We start from the raw sequence: 17500 nt of genomic DNA, 5'->3' as shown, positions 1-17500 counted from the left end.
TAAATTCCCAACATTGCAAAAACGCTGTGTTAAATTTTTTCCTGACTAACACCCTGATGAAACAAACTTTAATATAATTCATTCTTAAATCTATTCTTAAAATAACTTTTTACAAGCAATGTTTACTATTGAATTCAACAAGGCAACATTGCAACTTCTTACTGTATTTTGGATGATTGGACTTTTTGTACCTTTGCCAATGTTTCTGAAAGTTGTGATGCATTGTTTCTGTTGACTGTTCTGAGTAAACCCCAAGTGCTTTGTCATGTCTGTCGAATAAATCTTTCACACGGAAAAATACTGAATGGACCCTGGGTGTTACAGACACATTTTGCGATGCCAGATAAGACACTCTTAATACTTCTATTATTTTTGGGTTTAGATCAAGATTGCATCCAAAACAGCCAGACACTACTGTATTATATTTTCAAAAAGTATCAATGAATGGAATGGCTGCATAGCATGAGTGTTTCTTAGCAATTGGTTGAAGAATATCAATATTGTGTAGCAGCTTTCTGGACTCATTTCTTTCAAAACATCCACAATGGTAAGGTTGTTGTTTAATGTTGCATCAGTTCAAAGAGTTTCTTGAAGAAAAAACTTGAAGTAGCTCAGTAAAAAGCTGATTAAAAACCCTAATTAGGAGATGCAATTCCAAAGGAACAACAAAACCAAAATGTCTCCAGGTAGTTTAAATATTGGAGAAGGAACAACACTTTTGTAGTCACAAGCTTTTCTGATATTGGAACCTGCTGACTTGAAGAGTAAGACATTTTTTTCCAAAGATCAAAAGTCCTCAATTTCCCTTGATTTACAAGTTCCTTTAAACCAGATTCACACCAGGTGCAGGGATGAGCACTTGGGTATGCTTGAAGCCCGCAAATAATATTTGCAAGTTTTAGATCACAGGACAGAACAAATTCTTGGTCTTTCAAATTAATCAACTCTAATACTTGCAAAACATTTGTATAATTTTCTTGAAGCTCCTCAGAGACAGCATTAATTAGATGTTGTTTGACACCAGTGTCTTTAAAAACCTTGATTGTGCAGTTTAGCTTTGCTGAGAGAATGCTAGGTTCATAATTTAATTCAACAATTCCCAAACTAACTTTCAGGACCCCACCACCTTTGTCAATTCCAACCTTTACAATGTGATTTTGATATACTTCTTATGGCGATAATTTCATTTTTAAGCTCATGGAAGTCCTTGCAGTATATGACAGTCCTCACACATCCAGCATGATTTTGAATTGATGAACTTGTGAAATGATGTACAAGCTGCTTGCTGAATTCATAAATTTGATGGCGTAGTTTTTCTCAATCTGTTGTGCGGTTGACTAATTAATAGTAGCTGCTAACCTCTTGATGCCATTGTTTGAACGCCCGGTGTTTTCTTGAACTTGAGCAAAGTCTTTTAGACTTATTGATGAATTTGGAGGGAAAAGTTGTCAGGCTGATGACGAATCTATAGTTTCAAAGTTTTTCAAGTTTGCTTGAACTTGAGTTCTAGCTGCTGAACTTAGTGTAAATTCAATTTTTATTTGACAGCTTGATCAGTTTTCCAATAGATCAAACAGTCACAGTGTGAGTCTTGAGTTTCTGGTCAAAGTTTTATAATCTCAAACTTATACAATGATGGGAGTGTAGAGCTCTCTCCACTTTAGTTTCTTCTCAAACAAGAGTGACATTTTTCACAAATTCCAAGTGGAACTTTGTCATCATTAAAGTCGATTTTCTCTTTCAGTATGACCTGACATTTTTATTTTAGAATTTATATTAGCTCTCATTGACATTTACTGAAACAAAGAAAACAAACAGTTTTCCTGCATTTTTGGTAGTTTTTAGCAGCATTTGGCATTTTCAGTAAAATTAGATGTGTACAGTTTAGCTCTCATTAGTAAAAAAAAAAAAATGTGCATTTCCCCAGAATTCAAAAGTATAAACTTTTTCAAAAATAATTTATGTCATAATTAAATACGTTTTATATCAATTTAAACAGTTTCTACAAAACAATCATAATTTAGGGCTGTAAGAATGCGAAATAAGCTACCATTTTGCATGTTTGTACAACCATAAAATACCGCAATAAATAGAAGACGTGTTTAATATGTCTATAATACGTTTTATATATACTGATATGTTTATTAAACATTTAAAACACGTTTGTGCTTACTGGGATAAAAATTAAAATGTAAATAACTTGCCAGGACGTTGTAATCTGATTTCAATACTGATTTCAATATCCATCAAAGGAATTCTATTTTTACAGTTTTCCTTTAAAAACATTTTTTTTTTTACTAAAAATTAAATTTCTTCTAAACCTGTTCCAAGGCTGCTTCAAAAAATTGCACAAAACGTACATAAATTTTTTTTATAATGCAAATTAAAGCACAAAGAATATTTTTTAATAAATGGTATATACAATGATATAATTTTAAATGGTGATTGGAAAAATAATCTTTGCTTTCACAACAAAATTGATGATAAAGCAATAAACCTTTAATAAATAAATTAATGTAAATTTTTTATTTGTTACCTGCTAACTTTTTTAAAATAAAAAATCATTTTTAATTGCAAAGCTGCTATTAGAAATTTAATTTAAAAAAATTTATGCTATTTTAATTTATTTATACAAATGTCGGGAAAAGTAAAAAAATTTGTTTTTGTCAAACATTTTTAAAAATATAAAACTTTTTTTGCAAATATAACTAATTAATATAAAAAAAAAGTTTAAAGAAAAAACCATTTCCATAATAGCATTTCTACATTTATTTAAAATTTATTTAACTTGTTTTGTGATAATTAAGAAAATTGCAGTAGTTTAAAAAAGTTAATGTTTTTAAAAAATAAAGAGAATTTTATTACATCATATTCACATAAAGTTAATGTGTTAAGCATTATTTATTTATAACAAGGTCTGATATATATACAACCCTCTAAATTAGGAAAAATGAGGTTGGTAATAAATTCCTACCCTCAACCTGTTTGAGGTTGGCATCAGTTCCGTAAAAAAAATTTTCACACAAAAGGGTTACTATAAAACTTATGTTATGTTAGCATTGCCGGATGCTGACCTTAACTTCGAGGTCTGTATATATATATATATATATATATATATATATTTATTTTTTTTGCAAACATAGTATACATTTTTTGGAAATTTTATTATAGGCAGGGGCAGTTTTTAGAATAGACCAGGTTAATTTAAAATTAATATTTTTTTCTTTTAGTTGCCAAATATATTTTAACAGCATAGTCTCTTTTAAGTACTTTAAGCTTAAAAGATTATTTGTGGTTTGCATAACATTTTTTCCATTCACCCTTTGTTAAGCCAATATATTGTTTATCAAGGTTATTTTGTGAGGAAACAATGTATTATTAATAAGCATTTGCCATTTATAGGACATTCAATTTTTTGTTTGCAATTACAATTTTCAGTATTTTTTTTTTATCGATCAATGCAACAGTGTTGGCTTTTATAATTCTTTCTATACTTTTTGTACAGAACTTACTTTAAAAGTATTTCTGTTTGAAGTTTTGTGCAACTTATTAGAGGGAGGGAAATTTTTGTCTATTAATTTAAAAAACAATTTTCCAATATTTGTTGAAACATTTTTGTTGAATGTGGGTTTAACCAAATTATATTTCTTTTTCGCTTTTTAGTAATTTTTGTTTCAAATTATAGCTCGAAATTTTTATATCTCCTTTTTTAAAGAGCATCATACTCACGTTTCAAAGAAGAGTTAAAAATATTTTCTTTAGAAGAGGCTTGATTTAGTCTATTGTTAATTAAAATAGAAATTTATTTGAAGATTTGGAGGAGGTTATTTACAGTGTCTCAAAAAATTATCCGACCAAACAAGTTTTTCCCCAAAAAATGTTTATGCTCTAAATTATACTAAAAGCAATGAATAGCAATACTTACTTTGTCTGTCATTTTAATTCTATTGGGAATAGTATGTTATTTAGCGTTCATATTTTTTGATTCACGCTTCAGTTATTTTATCATTTGTCCTAAAAGAAACTTAGTATTGAATAGGCTTGTAAAAAAATTATCCAACCAAGTGATATTTAGGTAAGTTTAATTAATTTTATGTGAAATTTGTTAAAATATTTTAGCAAATTTTTATATAATTAATGAAATTATAACAAAATACTGCTTTTTGTAGTAAAAAAAAAGTTTGGTATAAAAAGAAGGTTTTATGTTTTTTTAAGTAAAATGGTTGGAGGTAAACATCACTGGACTGTTTCTCAGAGAAATTTAGCTGTTGGTCTAGTCAATAAGGGTAAAGCCTATCGTCAGGTGCAGCAAGAGACTGGAATGCCTCATAATACAGTATCCAACATAATGAAGAAGTATAATTTGATCGGAACAACAGCCACAAAAGGGCAGGGTTGCAAAAAAAGACATCTAAGAATTTTGATAGAAACTTAATTATACAAGTCAAGAAAAATCGCTTTATTTCTGCTCGAAAACTGGCTGAGCAAGCTGAAGAGAATTATAGAATCAAATTATCCCATCAGACAATCAGAAATCATGTCCAAGACCAGGGATTTCAAGGACGAATTGTGCATAATAAACTATATTTGAGTAAGAAACACAGAAAATAAGATTGGAGTTTGCTTAGAAGTTCAAAAACATGCCGATAAGTTTCTGGAATCCTGTGGAGCGACGAATCGAAATTCAACTTAAAGTAGCCTGATGGAGCCCAAAATGTTTGGAGAAAAGCTGGAAAAACCTACAAATTAAGCTGCGTTAGAGGAACTGTCAAGTATGGTGGTGGTAACATGATGGTATGGGGTTCAATGGCTTGGAAGGGTGTTGGAAAACTCCAATTTATTGATACTATAATAGATTAGGTGCAATACAGAAACATATTAAAGCAAAATTTAAAGTCATCTGCTCAAAAACATTGGCTAGGATCTGATTTTATATTTCAGAAAAATAACAATCCCAAGCATAAAGCCATTAAAACCAAGGAGTGGTTTGCTGAAAATAATGTTGATGTCTTGGAATAGCCAGCACAATCACCAGACCTTAACCCCATTGAACATTTGTGGGAAATTTTAGACTGAAAATTTGGAGATTGGTCATTTTTTTTTTTTTTTTTTTTTTTTTTTTTTTTAAACATCTTCGCTTCCAACAAGGCTGCAAGCAGCCACTAATTAAAGTTGGAAGTTACTGTAAGAGAAAAGATGAAGATTGTAGAGCAAGATAACGATTGACGGACGACTTAAAAGATTGCAAATTATATGAATCAGGAAAGCAAGATGAAGGAAGCGAATTCCAAAGAACTGATGTTCGAGGAAAAAAACTAGACGAATAAGCGCTTTTGGAGCACTTAGGAACAGTCACAGAAAAAGGATGACACTTAATTGAATGACGAGTAACACGAGAATGAATTTTAGTAGATGGCACAAGAGACGCTAGCTCTTTAGAGCAGTGCCCATTATAGTATTTGTAGAAAAGAGAAAGAGAAGCAACATTACGACGATGTGATAATGGTTGGAGGTTGGCTGCAAGAGCAGGTCCAACTATGTTTACAATGCGTTTTTGCACCTTGTCTAAAAGAGAAAGGGCATCATTAGAAGATCCGCCCCAGATATGGCAACAGTATTCCATACAAGGCCGGATTTGAGATTTATAGAGATAGAGAATAGAATCCAAAGTAAGAAAGTGACGAGCTCGATAAAGAGATGCAACCTTAGCAGATGCTAATTTTGCAACTGTTTTGATATATGGTTTCCAAGAAAGATTGGAAGTAAGAGTTAATCCTAGAAGATGAAGAGTAGGTGACTCATCGAGTACATCACCGTTCATAAATATAGGAAGATCTAAATTATTGCGATAACGATTGGCTGAAAAAAATTGAGTTTTATCTGAATTAAAGTTCACCAGCCACTGTGAGCCCCATGCTGTAGCAGAAGTGAGATCCTTTTCAAGTTCAAATGCCCCCTCCAAGCAATCAGAGGGTGATGGTTTCTTATCACGACAAGAATAAATGGTAGTATCATCAGCAAACAATGCCACCTTAGATGTGAGAATATCTGGAAGATCGTTAATGTAAATTAAAAAGAGTATAGGGCCAAGGATAGAACCTTGAGGAACCCCTGAAGTTACAGAATAAGAAGAAGAGTGTTGTCCATCGAGGACAACTTTTATGCTACGATTGGAAAGGAAGGATTCAATGATCTTAAAGATGTTGCCGGATACACCATAAGAAGAAAGCTTATGGAGAAGACCAGCATGCCAAACTTTATCAAAAGCTTTTGAAATGTCAAGAGCGATGGCCTTAACCTCTCCACCTTCATCTAATGCACGATAAAACCTGTCAGTTATTACTGTTAGCAAATCAGCTGTAGAACGAGAAGATCGAAATCCATATTGATGGTCAGAAAGTAAGTTATTAGATTCAAGATGAGAAATTAAGTGTTTGTTAATTAAAGATTCAAAAACCTTGCTTATGATAGGAAGAAGACTTATGGGACGGTAGTTAGACGAATCAGATCGCTCCCCAGAATTTTTGAAGATAGGGATAACAGATGCGGCTTTCCAGCAGGCTGGAAAACAAGACTCTGATAAGCACTTGTTGAATAGGTTTGAGAGTATAGACGACAGCTCCGGAGAACACTTCTGCAAAACAATAACAGGTATGTTGTCCGGGCCACAAGCTGTAGAAGAATCTAGGCAGGAAATCACTTTAGATACAGATGCTGGAGTGATATGAATGTCAAGCAAAGGATCAACCTGTTTGTTGGCAATATCAGGTAGAACGCAATTAGTGGAATCAAGAGATGATATTGATGAAAAGTTTTTAGCAAACAATTCAGCTTTGTCTTTAGGTGAGGTGACAAAGTCTGAACCATACAAGAGAGGTGGAATTATAGATTTGCCCTTATTATTGATATTATTAAAGATTCTCCAGAAGTCACGAGAGCCTAATTTTTGAGATGAGATACGAGATTTCATGACCTGAGAATAGCGGGTTTTGGCGTTAGACAAAACCTTTTTACAGTTGTTTCGAGCAGTAATAAACAGACGCCTGTTTTCTGGAGAATAGTTTTGCTGATAAATATGGAAGTAACGGTTTCGATTGGCAATCGCAGCAGCACAGTGCGAGGAAAACCATGGAGGAGAGTGAGACTTGACCTGGAATCGTCGAGAGGGAATAAAAGATTCCATGCCAGCCTGAATCCACGAAGTTATGTAAGAAGCACATTTGTCGACAGGAAGTTGAAAGATTTCTACCCAAGGGCCATCACGAAGAAAGTCACGGAAAGAATCCCAGTCAGCTTTACTGTAGTTGAAAGAGGTTCGGTAATAGGGGGATTCAGGTGATGAAGGAGAATGAGATATTAGTTTTAGAGAGATCAAACTGTGATCAGAAGAACCTAAGGGTGAATGCGGAGAAACTGAGCACTGACTAGGATCAGAAACAAGACATAAGTCGAGTAGAGAAGGTAAATGATTAGGGTTGTCAGGAAAGCGAGTTGGAAAGTTGACTATTTGAGTTAGGGATTGAGAAAGGCAAAAGTTGTGGGCTTTAATGCCTGCAGAGTCACTGATACTAGAGCCAAGCCATTCAGAGTGGTGAGCATTAAAGTCACCGACAACAACTATATTAGCTGATGGATAAAGAGAGAGGGCTTGGTCAATATGATCAGAAATAACATCAAAAAGAGTGCAGTCTTGAGATGAAGGAGAGCGATATAGAACAAAGAGAAAGGCAATAGAGTGAAGTGGTGCTAAACGAAAGCACATGAAAGAATAGTCTGTGGATTCAAACCTAGTTTCGCGACAAACAGGTGAATTCTTACGAATGTAAATGCCCAGGCCAAGCATGTGACTATTGGAGTCTTTACGAATCAGAGGAAGATAACCATCAACACTAAGATCACAAGATGAGACAGCCGAACTCAAATTAGTCTCACAAAGAGCAAGTAGGTCTGGTGAACTTTGCAAGAGATAAGACTCAACAGAAGAAAAGTTACTTCGAAGACCACGAATATTAGTGAATGATAGGTTTAGAGAACTTGGTGATGATGATGGTTTTTTGTGTTTTATAGTTTTTGGTACTTTATTCATTTTTAAATTAGATTGAAGAACTTGACTCAAAGCATAGATAGTACTCAGAACACCGTTTAATAGCCCAAGCAATTGCCTCATTACTACTAATAAACCCTTAGCCGTAACAAAGGGCTCCAAATGTGGCCTCCGCAATGCACACCAAAAGTACAAACAGGGACACCATCCATGCGCAACATGGCACTGTTAATACTTTGATATTTTTCAGCTGTTGATGGAATCAGCCTCTCTGAGAGCTACCACAGAGTTCGTGAAACCTGACTACCAGCCGGCCTCAGAACCATAAAACTGAGTTTTAGAGCTGTACCCTCATTAGGAGATAATAGAATGAGTTGCCTAGTCATAAAAACAGTGACACAAGCAAACACATGCATTGAGTCAAGAAGATCCAGCATTCAACATCCTAAACTGGAAACAATGTATTAAAAATACATCTGCGCCAGCCTAATAGATGAAGAAGGGGTGCGAGGCTGGTCAACAGATAGAATCTGTTTACCCCTTAAGTCTTTGCCTAGGAGGCCTTCTACAAGACAGTAGCCGGGTGCATTTAACATCAGCCCAAGATGAGTATTTTTATCGAGACACCATCTCTAGCCTTTACTCAACCAAGAGCCCCAAGTCAGGGGGTGTTTTAAATCGGAGTTGGCATCTCCTAGCCTTTGCCTAAAAAGGCATATCCTACAAGGCAGCAGGACATGGAGCAATTCCATGGCAGTAGCTAAGTTGGTGTATAACTCCCATTTCTTGTCCCAAAAAAGATAACCTTAAAGTAACAATTGAAAAAGCCTGGGAAAAGCGTTGATGGCTATCTAAGTGTTGATGGCTATTTTCCTTTAATTCGTAAAGACTCCAATAGTCACATGCTTGGCCAGGGCAATTACATTCGTAAGAATTCACATTCGTAACAATTACATTCGTAAGAATTCGTAAGAATTCACCCATTTGTCATGAAACTAGGTTTAAATACACAGACTATTCTTTTATGTGCTTTCGTTTAGCACCACTTCACTCTATCGCCTTTCTCTTTGTTCTATATCGCTCTCCTTCATCTCAAAACTGCACTCTTTTTGATAATATTTCTAATCATATTGACCAAGCCCACTCTCTTTATCCATCAGCTAATATAGTTATTGTTGGTGACTTTAATGCTCACCACTCTGAATGGCTTGGCTCATTACTCTGAATGGCTAGTGTCAGTGAATCTGCAGGCATTAAAGCCCACAACTTTTGTCTTTCTCAACCCCTAATTCAAACAGTCAACTTTCTGACTCGCTTTCCAAACAACCCAAATCATTTACCTTCTCTACTCGACTTATGTCTTGTTTCTGATCCTAGTCAGTACTCAGTTTCTCCACATTAACCCTTAGGTGCTTCTGATCACAGTTTGATCTCTCTAAAACTAATACCTCATTCTTCTTCATCACCTGAATCCCCTATTATCGTACCTCTTACAACTACAGTAAAGATGACTGGGACTCTTTCCATGATTTTCTTCGTGATGGCCCTTGGGTAGAAATCTTGTCTTCCTGTCAACAAATGTGCTTCATACATAACTTTGTGGATTCAGGCTGGCATGGAATCTTTTGATCTCTCTTGACGATTCCAGGTCAAGCCTCACTCTCCTCCATGGTGTTCCTCACACTGTGCTGCTGCGATTGCCAATTGAAACCTTTACTTTTATATTTATCAGCAAAACAACTCTCCAGAAAACAAATGCCTGTTTATTACTGCAAGAAACCATTGTAAAAAGGTTTTGTCTAACGCCAAAGCCCACTATTCTCAGGTCATGAAATCTCGTATATCATCTCAAAAAATAGGCTCTTGTGACTTCGGGAGAATCTTTAATAGTATTAATAATAAAGGCAAATCTTTTTTTCCACCTCTCTTGTATGGTTCAGACTTTGTCACCTCACTTAAAGACAAAGCTGAATTGTTTGTTAAAAACTTTTCATCAATATCATCTCTTAATTCCAGTAGCTGCGTTCTACCTGATATTGCCAACAAACAGGTTGATCCATTGCTTGACATTCGTATCACTCCAGCTTCTGTATCTAAAGTGATTTCCTCCCTAGACTCTTCTACAGCTTGTGGCCTGGACAACATACCTGTTATTGTCTTGCAGAAGTGTTCTCCGGAGCTGTCGTCTACAGTGTCAAAACTATTTAACAAGTGCTTATCAGAGTCTTGTTTTCCAGCCTACTGGAAAGCAGCATCCGTTATCCCTATCTTTAAAAATTCTGGAGAGCGATCTGATTTATCTAACTACCGTCCCATTAGTCTTCTTCCTATCATAAGCAAGGTTTTTGAATCTTTAATTAACAAACACTTAATTTCTCATCTTGAATCTAATATCTTACTTTCTGACCATCAATATGGATTTCGATCTTCTCGTTCTACAGCTGATTTGCTAATAGTAATAACTGATAGGTTTTATCGTGCATTAGATAAAGGTGGAGAGGTCAAGGCTATCGCTTTTGACATTTCAAAAGCTTTTGATAAAGTTTGGCATGCTGGTCTTCTCCATAAGCTTTCTTCTTATGGAGTATCTGGCAACATCTCTAAGATGATACTACCATTTATTCTTGTCGTGATAAGAAACCAACACTCTCTGATTGCTTGGAGAGGGCATTTGAGCCTGAAAAGGATTTCACTTCTGCTACAGCATGGGCACTCACAGTGGCAAGTGAACTTCAATACAGGTAAAACTCAATTTTTTTCCGCCAATCGTTATTGCAATAACTTAGATCTTTCTATACTTTGGCTCTTTTTTGGAAACTATATATCAAATCTGTTGCAAAATTAGCATCTGCTATAGTTGCATCTCTTTATCGAGCTCAATACTTTCTTACTCCGATTCTATCCTTTATCTCTATAAATCTCAAATCCAGCCTTGTATAGAATACTGTTGCCATGTCTGGGGCGGATCTTCTAATGATGTCCTTTCTCTTTTAGACAAGGTGCAAAAACGTATTGTAAACATAGTTCAACCTGCTCTTGCAGCCAACCTCAAACCATTATCACATCATCGTAATGTTGCTTCTCTTTCTCTTTTCTACAAATACTATAATGGGCACTGCTCTAAAGAACTAGCGTCTCTTGTGCCATCTACTAAATTCATTCTAGTGTTACTCATCATTCAATTAAGTCTCATCCTTTTTCTGTGACTGTTCCTAAGTACTCCAAAAATGCTTATTCGTCTAGTTTTTTTTCCTCGAACATCAGCTCTTTGGAATTCGCTTCCTTCATCTTGCTTTCCTGATTCATATAATTTGCAATCCTTTAAGTTGTCCATCAATCATTATCTTGCTCTACAATCTTCATCTTTTCTCTTCGAGTAACTTCCAACTTTAATTAGTGGTTGCTTGCAGCCTTGTTGGAAGCAAAGATGTTTAAAAAAAAAAAAAAAGATTGAACTAGAAGAAACAAAATTTTTAGTCTAATCAATGCCCAGACATTTAGAAGCTGTAATCCAAGCAAAGGGAGGCCCAACGAAGTATTAAAATAATTGTTTTGTTATATAATAGTTTATTATGAAACAAAACGGTCGAATATTTTTTTGAAAATAAAAAAACAACCTAAGTTCTTTTGATTTAAGACTGAAAACTTTGTGATTCATGTTTTACATTAAAATAAATAAAATCTAAAAACATGTTCTTTTATCTTTATTAATCTTGAGTTTGCCAAAAAAATTTACGAAAATACAGCACTGTTTTAAAGAAAAATAATTTTTTAAATGTATGGTCGGATAATTTTTTGAGACACTGTAAATTTATATTAATATACGACAGGGCTCTAATTAAGTGATCACAAAGTGTGATATCTGGAAATGCTTGCGTTCTTTAAATTTTTAGCACTTTAAAAACTGTAAACTCTGTTTTGATCACAAAACTCAATAGCCTTTATTCAATAAATAATATTTATAATGATCTTGAATTATGATATAAAATCCTAATATAAAACCATATTATTACAATTTTTTTTATTATTATCATTTTAATTATAATTAAAAATTACGATTTAAACTTTGATATTTTAATTCATTTTATAAATCATCAAATAAAATTAGAAAAATAAAGAATCCAGTACAATGTAATATTAAAAAACAACCGCAAATCACAACAGCCTAAAGAAATTTAGCAGTGATCAAATATTTTAAATAAAAGAAAGCATCAAATATAACATAAAATAAATTTATATCTTGTTTAAATCTTATTCAATATTTTCTTATAAAATAAATGCACGTAACTCTGAAATATTTAAAATATATCTTTTTTATTATTATTTTTATTAATTTTATTATTATTTTAACTTGAAACATTTAACATTTTTAATAATTCCTCAAAGTTTCCCCCTAAACAAAAATCAATTTTAATGTTTTATACAATGTGCAAATAGCTTTAACATAATTTTTAGACCCTTAGTAATTACTATTTTTTTCCTATAACTTTATTTATTTATTTATAATCCTTAAATTACCTGGTGTTTAAAAAAACAATAAATAAAAATATCTAAGTTTTGACTGTTATTATTTTTGCAGTATGTTAAATCAAAAAGACTTTTACAGCAAAAAAAATCTTTTTTATAATTTTTTTTCTTCCTTTGCTGAAGAATTGAAATGCACATTTTAAGAATTAAGGCGCAAAAAAAAAATTCAAAAAATTACATCCTTACATAGACATAAAATATTTTTCCCCCCACATTTTATTCAGATTTTAAAAGGTTAAAAATAAAGCTGATTTATGTTTATGCATATTTAAATCTGCATGAGAAATAACAAAAATAAAATATAAATAAAGTAATATAAAAAGAACTAAAAAAAAATATTATAAAAACTAAAATCACAAAAAAATAATTATAAACATTCGGAAGGACTCTTTTAGCTTCTTAAATATCAATTAATTACAATTTTTTTAAAATGTTTTTATAGCTTTTGCCTAAAGTAGTCCAAAATTTGATGACTTAAATTCTCACTGAAAAGCTATTTTATATTTTATATTTGTTCAAAAATTTGTTTATCTATTCAAAAAAACTACAAACATAGAAATGTTAAGCTGTAAACAGTTTTATAAAACACTGTTTGATATGAGATAAATTCTGAGTGTCACAACCACATACTGTAACCACATAACACAAGTTCAATTCAAATTTAACTAAATTAATTTAGAAAATGATATTTAAAAATCAAGAACATGATATTATGACAATAATAATATCAATAATAATGGTAATGCAAATAACATAGTAATAATATTTATAATAATAATAACAGCAATAACAGTAATAGATATTATATAATTCAAAAATAATATAATTTTGTAACTGAAAAAAAAAGAAAAACAAGAACCTTCATTTCCATTTTTTACTTTCAGATTTCGAATAAATCCACTTTGTGAAAGATGGTCACTCTCTGATGCATACACACCTACACTTGTAAACTCTTCTTGTAAACCATTTTCTTCAAAAAAAATAATATCTTCAGCAATTTCAACCGTATACATGTACTTGGAATTAATAAATTGCTGAGATATTTTTATTGAGGTCCATTCATTTAAAGGGATAGGTTTTTTGGATTCTGCATCACTTTTTATTGTACCAAAAACTGAAGATATAACCAGAATTCCAACACCAAGTTCAGAAAACCAAACAGATATATATTTACCATTTCCAATCTCTAATCTTAAGACACTATGATAACCAGGTAAATAAAGTGTAGGTTTTATATCAAAAGAAACAATAAACTCCTTTTTCAACCATAATGTAACAAGTAAGTTATCTTTTTTTAACTCAGTCTCTTTCTTAAGATTTTCTAAAACTAAAAAAATAAATTTTTTTTGATCATTTAATAATTAATTATAAATTTATAACAATTAATGATAATTTTGAATTAATATGCATAATAAACCACCATGTAAATAATAAGTTTCAGTTTTCTATGATTCTTTGAAAAAAACTTTACCAAAAACTTATGTTATTATACAAAAATTTTCCTTTACCTAAAGAAAGTAAACTATTTATATATCCTTAATTGATTTATAACATTACAAATATTATTAAAATAAATCTTTTACTTCACAATAAATTTTTCATGTTTTTTAATGTGAGTTTTAATGAAAACTTACTAACATGATGCATTACTAAAATGATACTAGGCAGGGACTTTCGTGCATACATTGACTGAGGGAGACTGTTTGAGCAAGTAGTATCTACATTAAGAGTGTTCAATTTTGCTTTCCTTTCGAGAAAGTGAAATTTTTTAAATAACCCATGTTTTTATAATTAAAAATAAATTGTTTTATTTAAAGAACTTATTTGAAATAAAAAAAAGTTTTATTGAGTTTCAAACATTCCAGGAAGTGGAAATTAATTAAATTCAATCTATTTCCAATATCCTGAAAGAGGAAACTATTTAAAAACTAATCATTTTCTTTAGATTTTTACATGATCTTAAAAATATAATATTACTATTAATTAAATTTGACTTTATTTCCCTAAACTTTCTAATCACTTCCTATTGGAAAGTCATTTTAAAAAATTTATTTAATTCTTACCTATTTTATCAACATCTGACCACCCGAAGCTTATTAAGACCTGTCCCAGTTTATTAATTTCAAAGAAAAAAAAAGTTTCAAAGTAAAATTAAGAAAGACAATTGTCTCTACTGTTTGTTAAATGTGCTGACTTGATTACGCAATGCGCTGGCTTGATTACGCAAAGAAGTTTACACATAAGCATCTCTATTATCTCTTTATAATAACGCTGAACTTAATAGTAGTGATGTTAGTAGCGCCCCTTCGAACATGTTTGATATGAAACCCTTGACAACCATTACAACTAAAGTAATGGCGAGAAAGAGTTGCAGCATTTTTTTTATAAGAAAATGTGAATGAAAGTGTATGCAAGTATCTAAAAACCAAATATTTTCAAATTATGTAATATTAAAACATACTAAAACATATATCAAGTTTTACAGTTTTACAATCACTTGAAATTGCATTGCTGCAACATCTTCTTAATTTTGATTTATTGCATTTATTTCTGTTTTATAAAGTCTTGTTTTTTAGATAGTTATAAAATCTGCATCCGAAAACACACCTGTGTGGCTGAGTGGTTTGCTCGCAGAGTTTCTGAAGCAATATGCTGTGGTTCAAATTAAATAGTGAAATTTTTTTTTAATTTATTTAAGGAAACTTTATTAAATTATCCTTGGTCTTACGTAATATTTTACATGCCAAAAACTGTAGTGATTTCACTTCCTTTTTATATGAAGGAAAATTTAATGCAAACCCCAGTAGTGTGAGTTTGAGGAAACCTTCTCTAAATTATCCTAGGTCATACGAGCTTGAACAACAACATCAACAACTGGCTAATATCTTTTATATAAATATGCAAAAATAAGAGAAATTAAAAGTTAAAAAGAAAAATTCAATTAGAAAAGTATAAATAAAATAAAAGCAATTTAAAAGTTTTGTAAGAAACAAAATGACGGACACTTAAGCAATTCTAAGATGTGTGGCACTCAGATATCTATCTTGTGTAAAGCTTTAAATGAACCATCGTTTACGATTGCTGATGTAATTATTTTTTATTTTTTTAAATTAATATATTCTGTTTATGCTCTTTATGTTTTTAACAAATATACATTTTTAGTTAGAAGTTGGAGGGTTCTATAATTTTACAATTCAAAACCAACCATATGGAAGCATTGAGTCATTTAAATGCGAGTTATTGGTACATGATACTTTAATAATGCACTCTAAAAAAGCAGGAAAAATAGAGAGTACACAAACTAATAATAGATGTGCTAGTACCAATTTGATATATGAAAATGTAGATCACAAGAGAACAGCAACAGCTACCTCAAGCAGGTCATACACATATGAAGAAGAATCAGAAGCTGAAGAAGTAAAAGAAGGAGATAAGACTCAAGAGCTAGATTCTGATGCTATGTCTGATGATGACTCATAAACATCAAAAGTCCTATCAATTAGTGGCATGTTCAAGTTTCTCAGAGCTGAAAAATCTGTTAATATATATGAATACTGTATATCAAACTGTAAGCAAGAAATCAGAGCACATAACAATGTTGAAACTCAATGAAGAAAGCATTTGGGATCTAAAACAAAAATTTGAAAGAATACATGTATTCTTCACAAAAGAAAATAAGTGAAAATAAATTCCAATCAATATCTCCAAAGCAAAAGAAATAAATAAGGTTATGTCTAACTGCGTGATAGACAACTGCTTATAAAAAAAATTGCTTGCCATTTGGAGCTTTTTGAAAAAATATAATGTTAAAAGTTTTAAATTTATTAGCACCAGGCTATAAGCCTCAGCGAAAGTAAACAATTTCTAGGCAATTTTCTGATCAATATAAAGAATATATTAGGATGTTAAGTATTTTTCTCAAAAAATCCAACATCTCGCATTATCAACAGGCATGTTAAAAAACGAGCATCTAACTTATAATTTAGGGCTCATGCTTCTATGACGATGACTTTAACTATGTAACTTTAGTGATTGGTTTTCAAAAGTTTGTTGCTAGACACTTTTCTGTTAATCTGAAAAGTTTAAGTTTCAGAATGAATTGACTAAATTGATGATATTCAACAAAATAGTTGCAGTGACTAAAGATAATGCATCCCACATTGTTTAAGCTGTCTTAATCAATTTTGGATACTCCTGTTTCTATCATAATTTAACTGTACAACTATTAGTAAAGCAGCCTAAAAGAGTAAATGAAGAAACAGACAAAATAGATGAAACTCAGGAATCAGAAAATAAGTATGATACTGAGTCAGATTACGAGAATCAAGAAGTCAATGGATTCAGAATTTAAATTAAATGAAAATTTAGAAGATGTAAATTTCGATGAAGAAAAAGAAGGAGAAGAAAAAGAAAAAGAAGAAGAAAAAAAAGTAAAAGAAGAAGAAGAAAAAGAAAAAAAAGAAGAAAAATAAGAAGAAAAAGAAGAAAAAGAAGAAAAAGAAGAAGAAGAAGAATAAGAAGAAAAATAAGAAGAAGACGAAGACGAGAATAAAGTAAATCCAGATTGTATTGTTGAGGTTCAAAGTCTATTGTCTCGAATTAGAAAGTTAGTTACAAGGATTTAAAAATGTGGAGATATTCGTAGTTATGCTCAAAAAGAAATCAACAAAACACTAGATTTAAACAATATTAAAAATTTTATCATTTCTTTTTCATACTAGTTGGAATTCTACATATTTAATGCTCAATCAACTTGTGAAGTTAAAAGATACCACTATTATCATCACACAAAATCTGAAAAAAAATTGCTGGAATAACAAATAGGAAAACAAATAGAAAAATTGAAAAAGTTAAAACTTACCAAAGAAGATTGGGTACTAGTTGATATCTTGATCAAAGTTCTTGAACCATTTTTTTAAGGTTATAAAA

General features: G+C 31.5%; 1 protein-coding gene across 2 annotated transcripts in view; it reads right to left on the bottom strand.

Annotated features, from left to right (window-relative positions):
• LOC101240329 (uncharacterized) overlaps window positions 1-17500 on the bottom strand; it is an 88868-nt gene that overhangs the window by 43050 nt on the left and 28318 nt on the right. For both annotated transcript variants that reach the window (XM_065816634.1, XM_065816635.1), the window contains exon 9: window positions 13431-13898. In XM_065816634.1, the coding sequence (XP_065672706.1) occupies window positions 13431-13898 (468 nt within the window). The remainder of the gene's footprint in view (window positions 1-13430; window positions 13899-17500) is intronic.

Source organism: Hydra vulgaris, chromosome 13 (assembly GCF_038396675.1).
Source record: "Hydra vulgaris chromosome 13, alternate assembly HydraT2T_AEP".
NCBI classification, from domain to species: Eukaryota; Metazoa; Cnidaria; class Hydrozoa; order Anthoathecata; family Hydridae; genus Hydra; species Hydra vulgaris.
The sequence above is the reverse complement of the archived record's forward strand: the minus strand, read 5'-3'. Positions and strand labels throughout refer to the sequence as shown.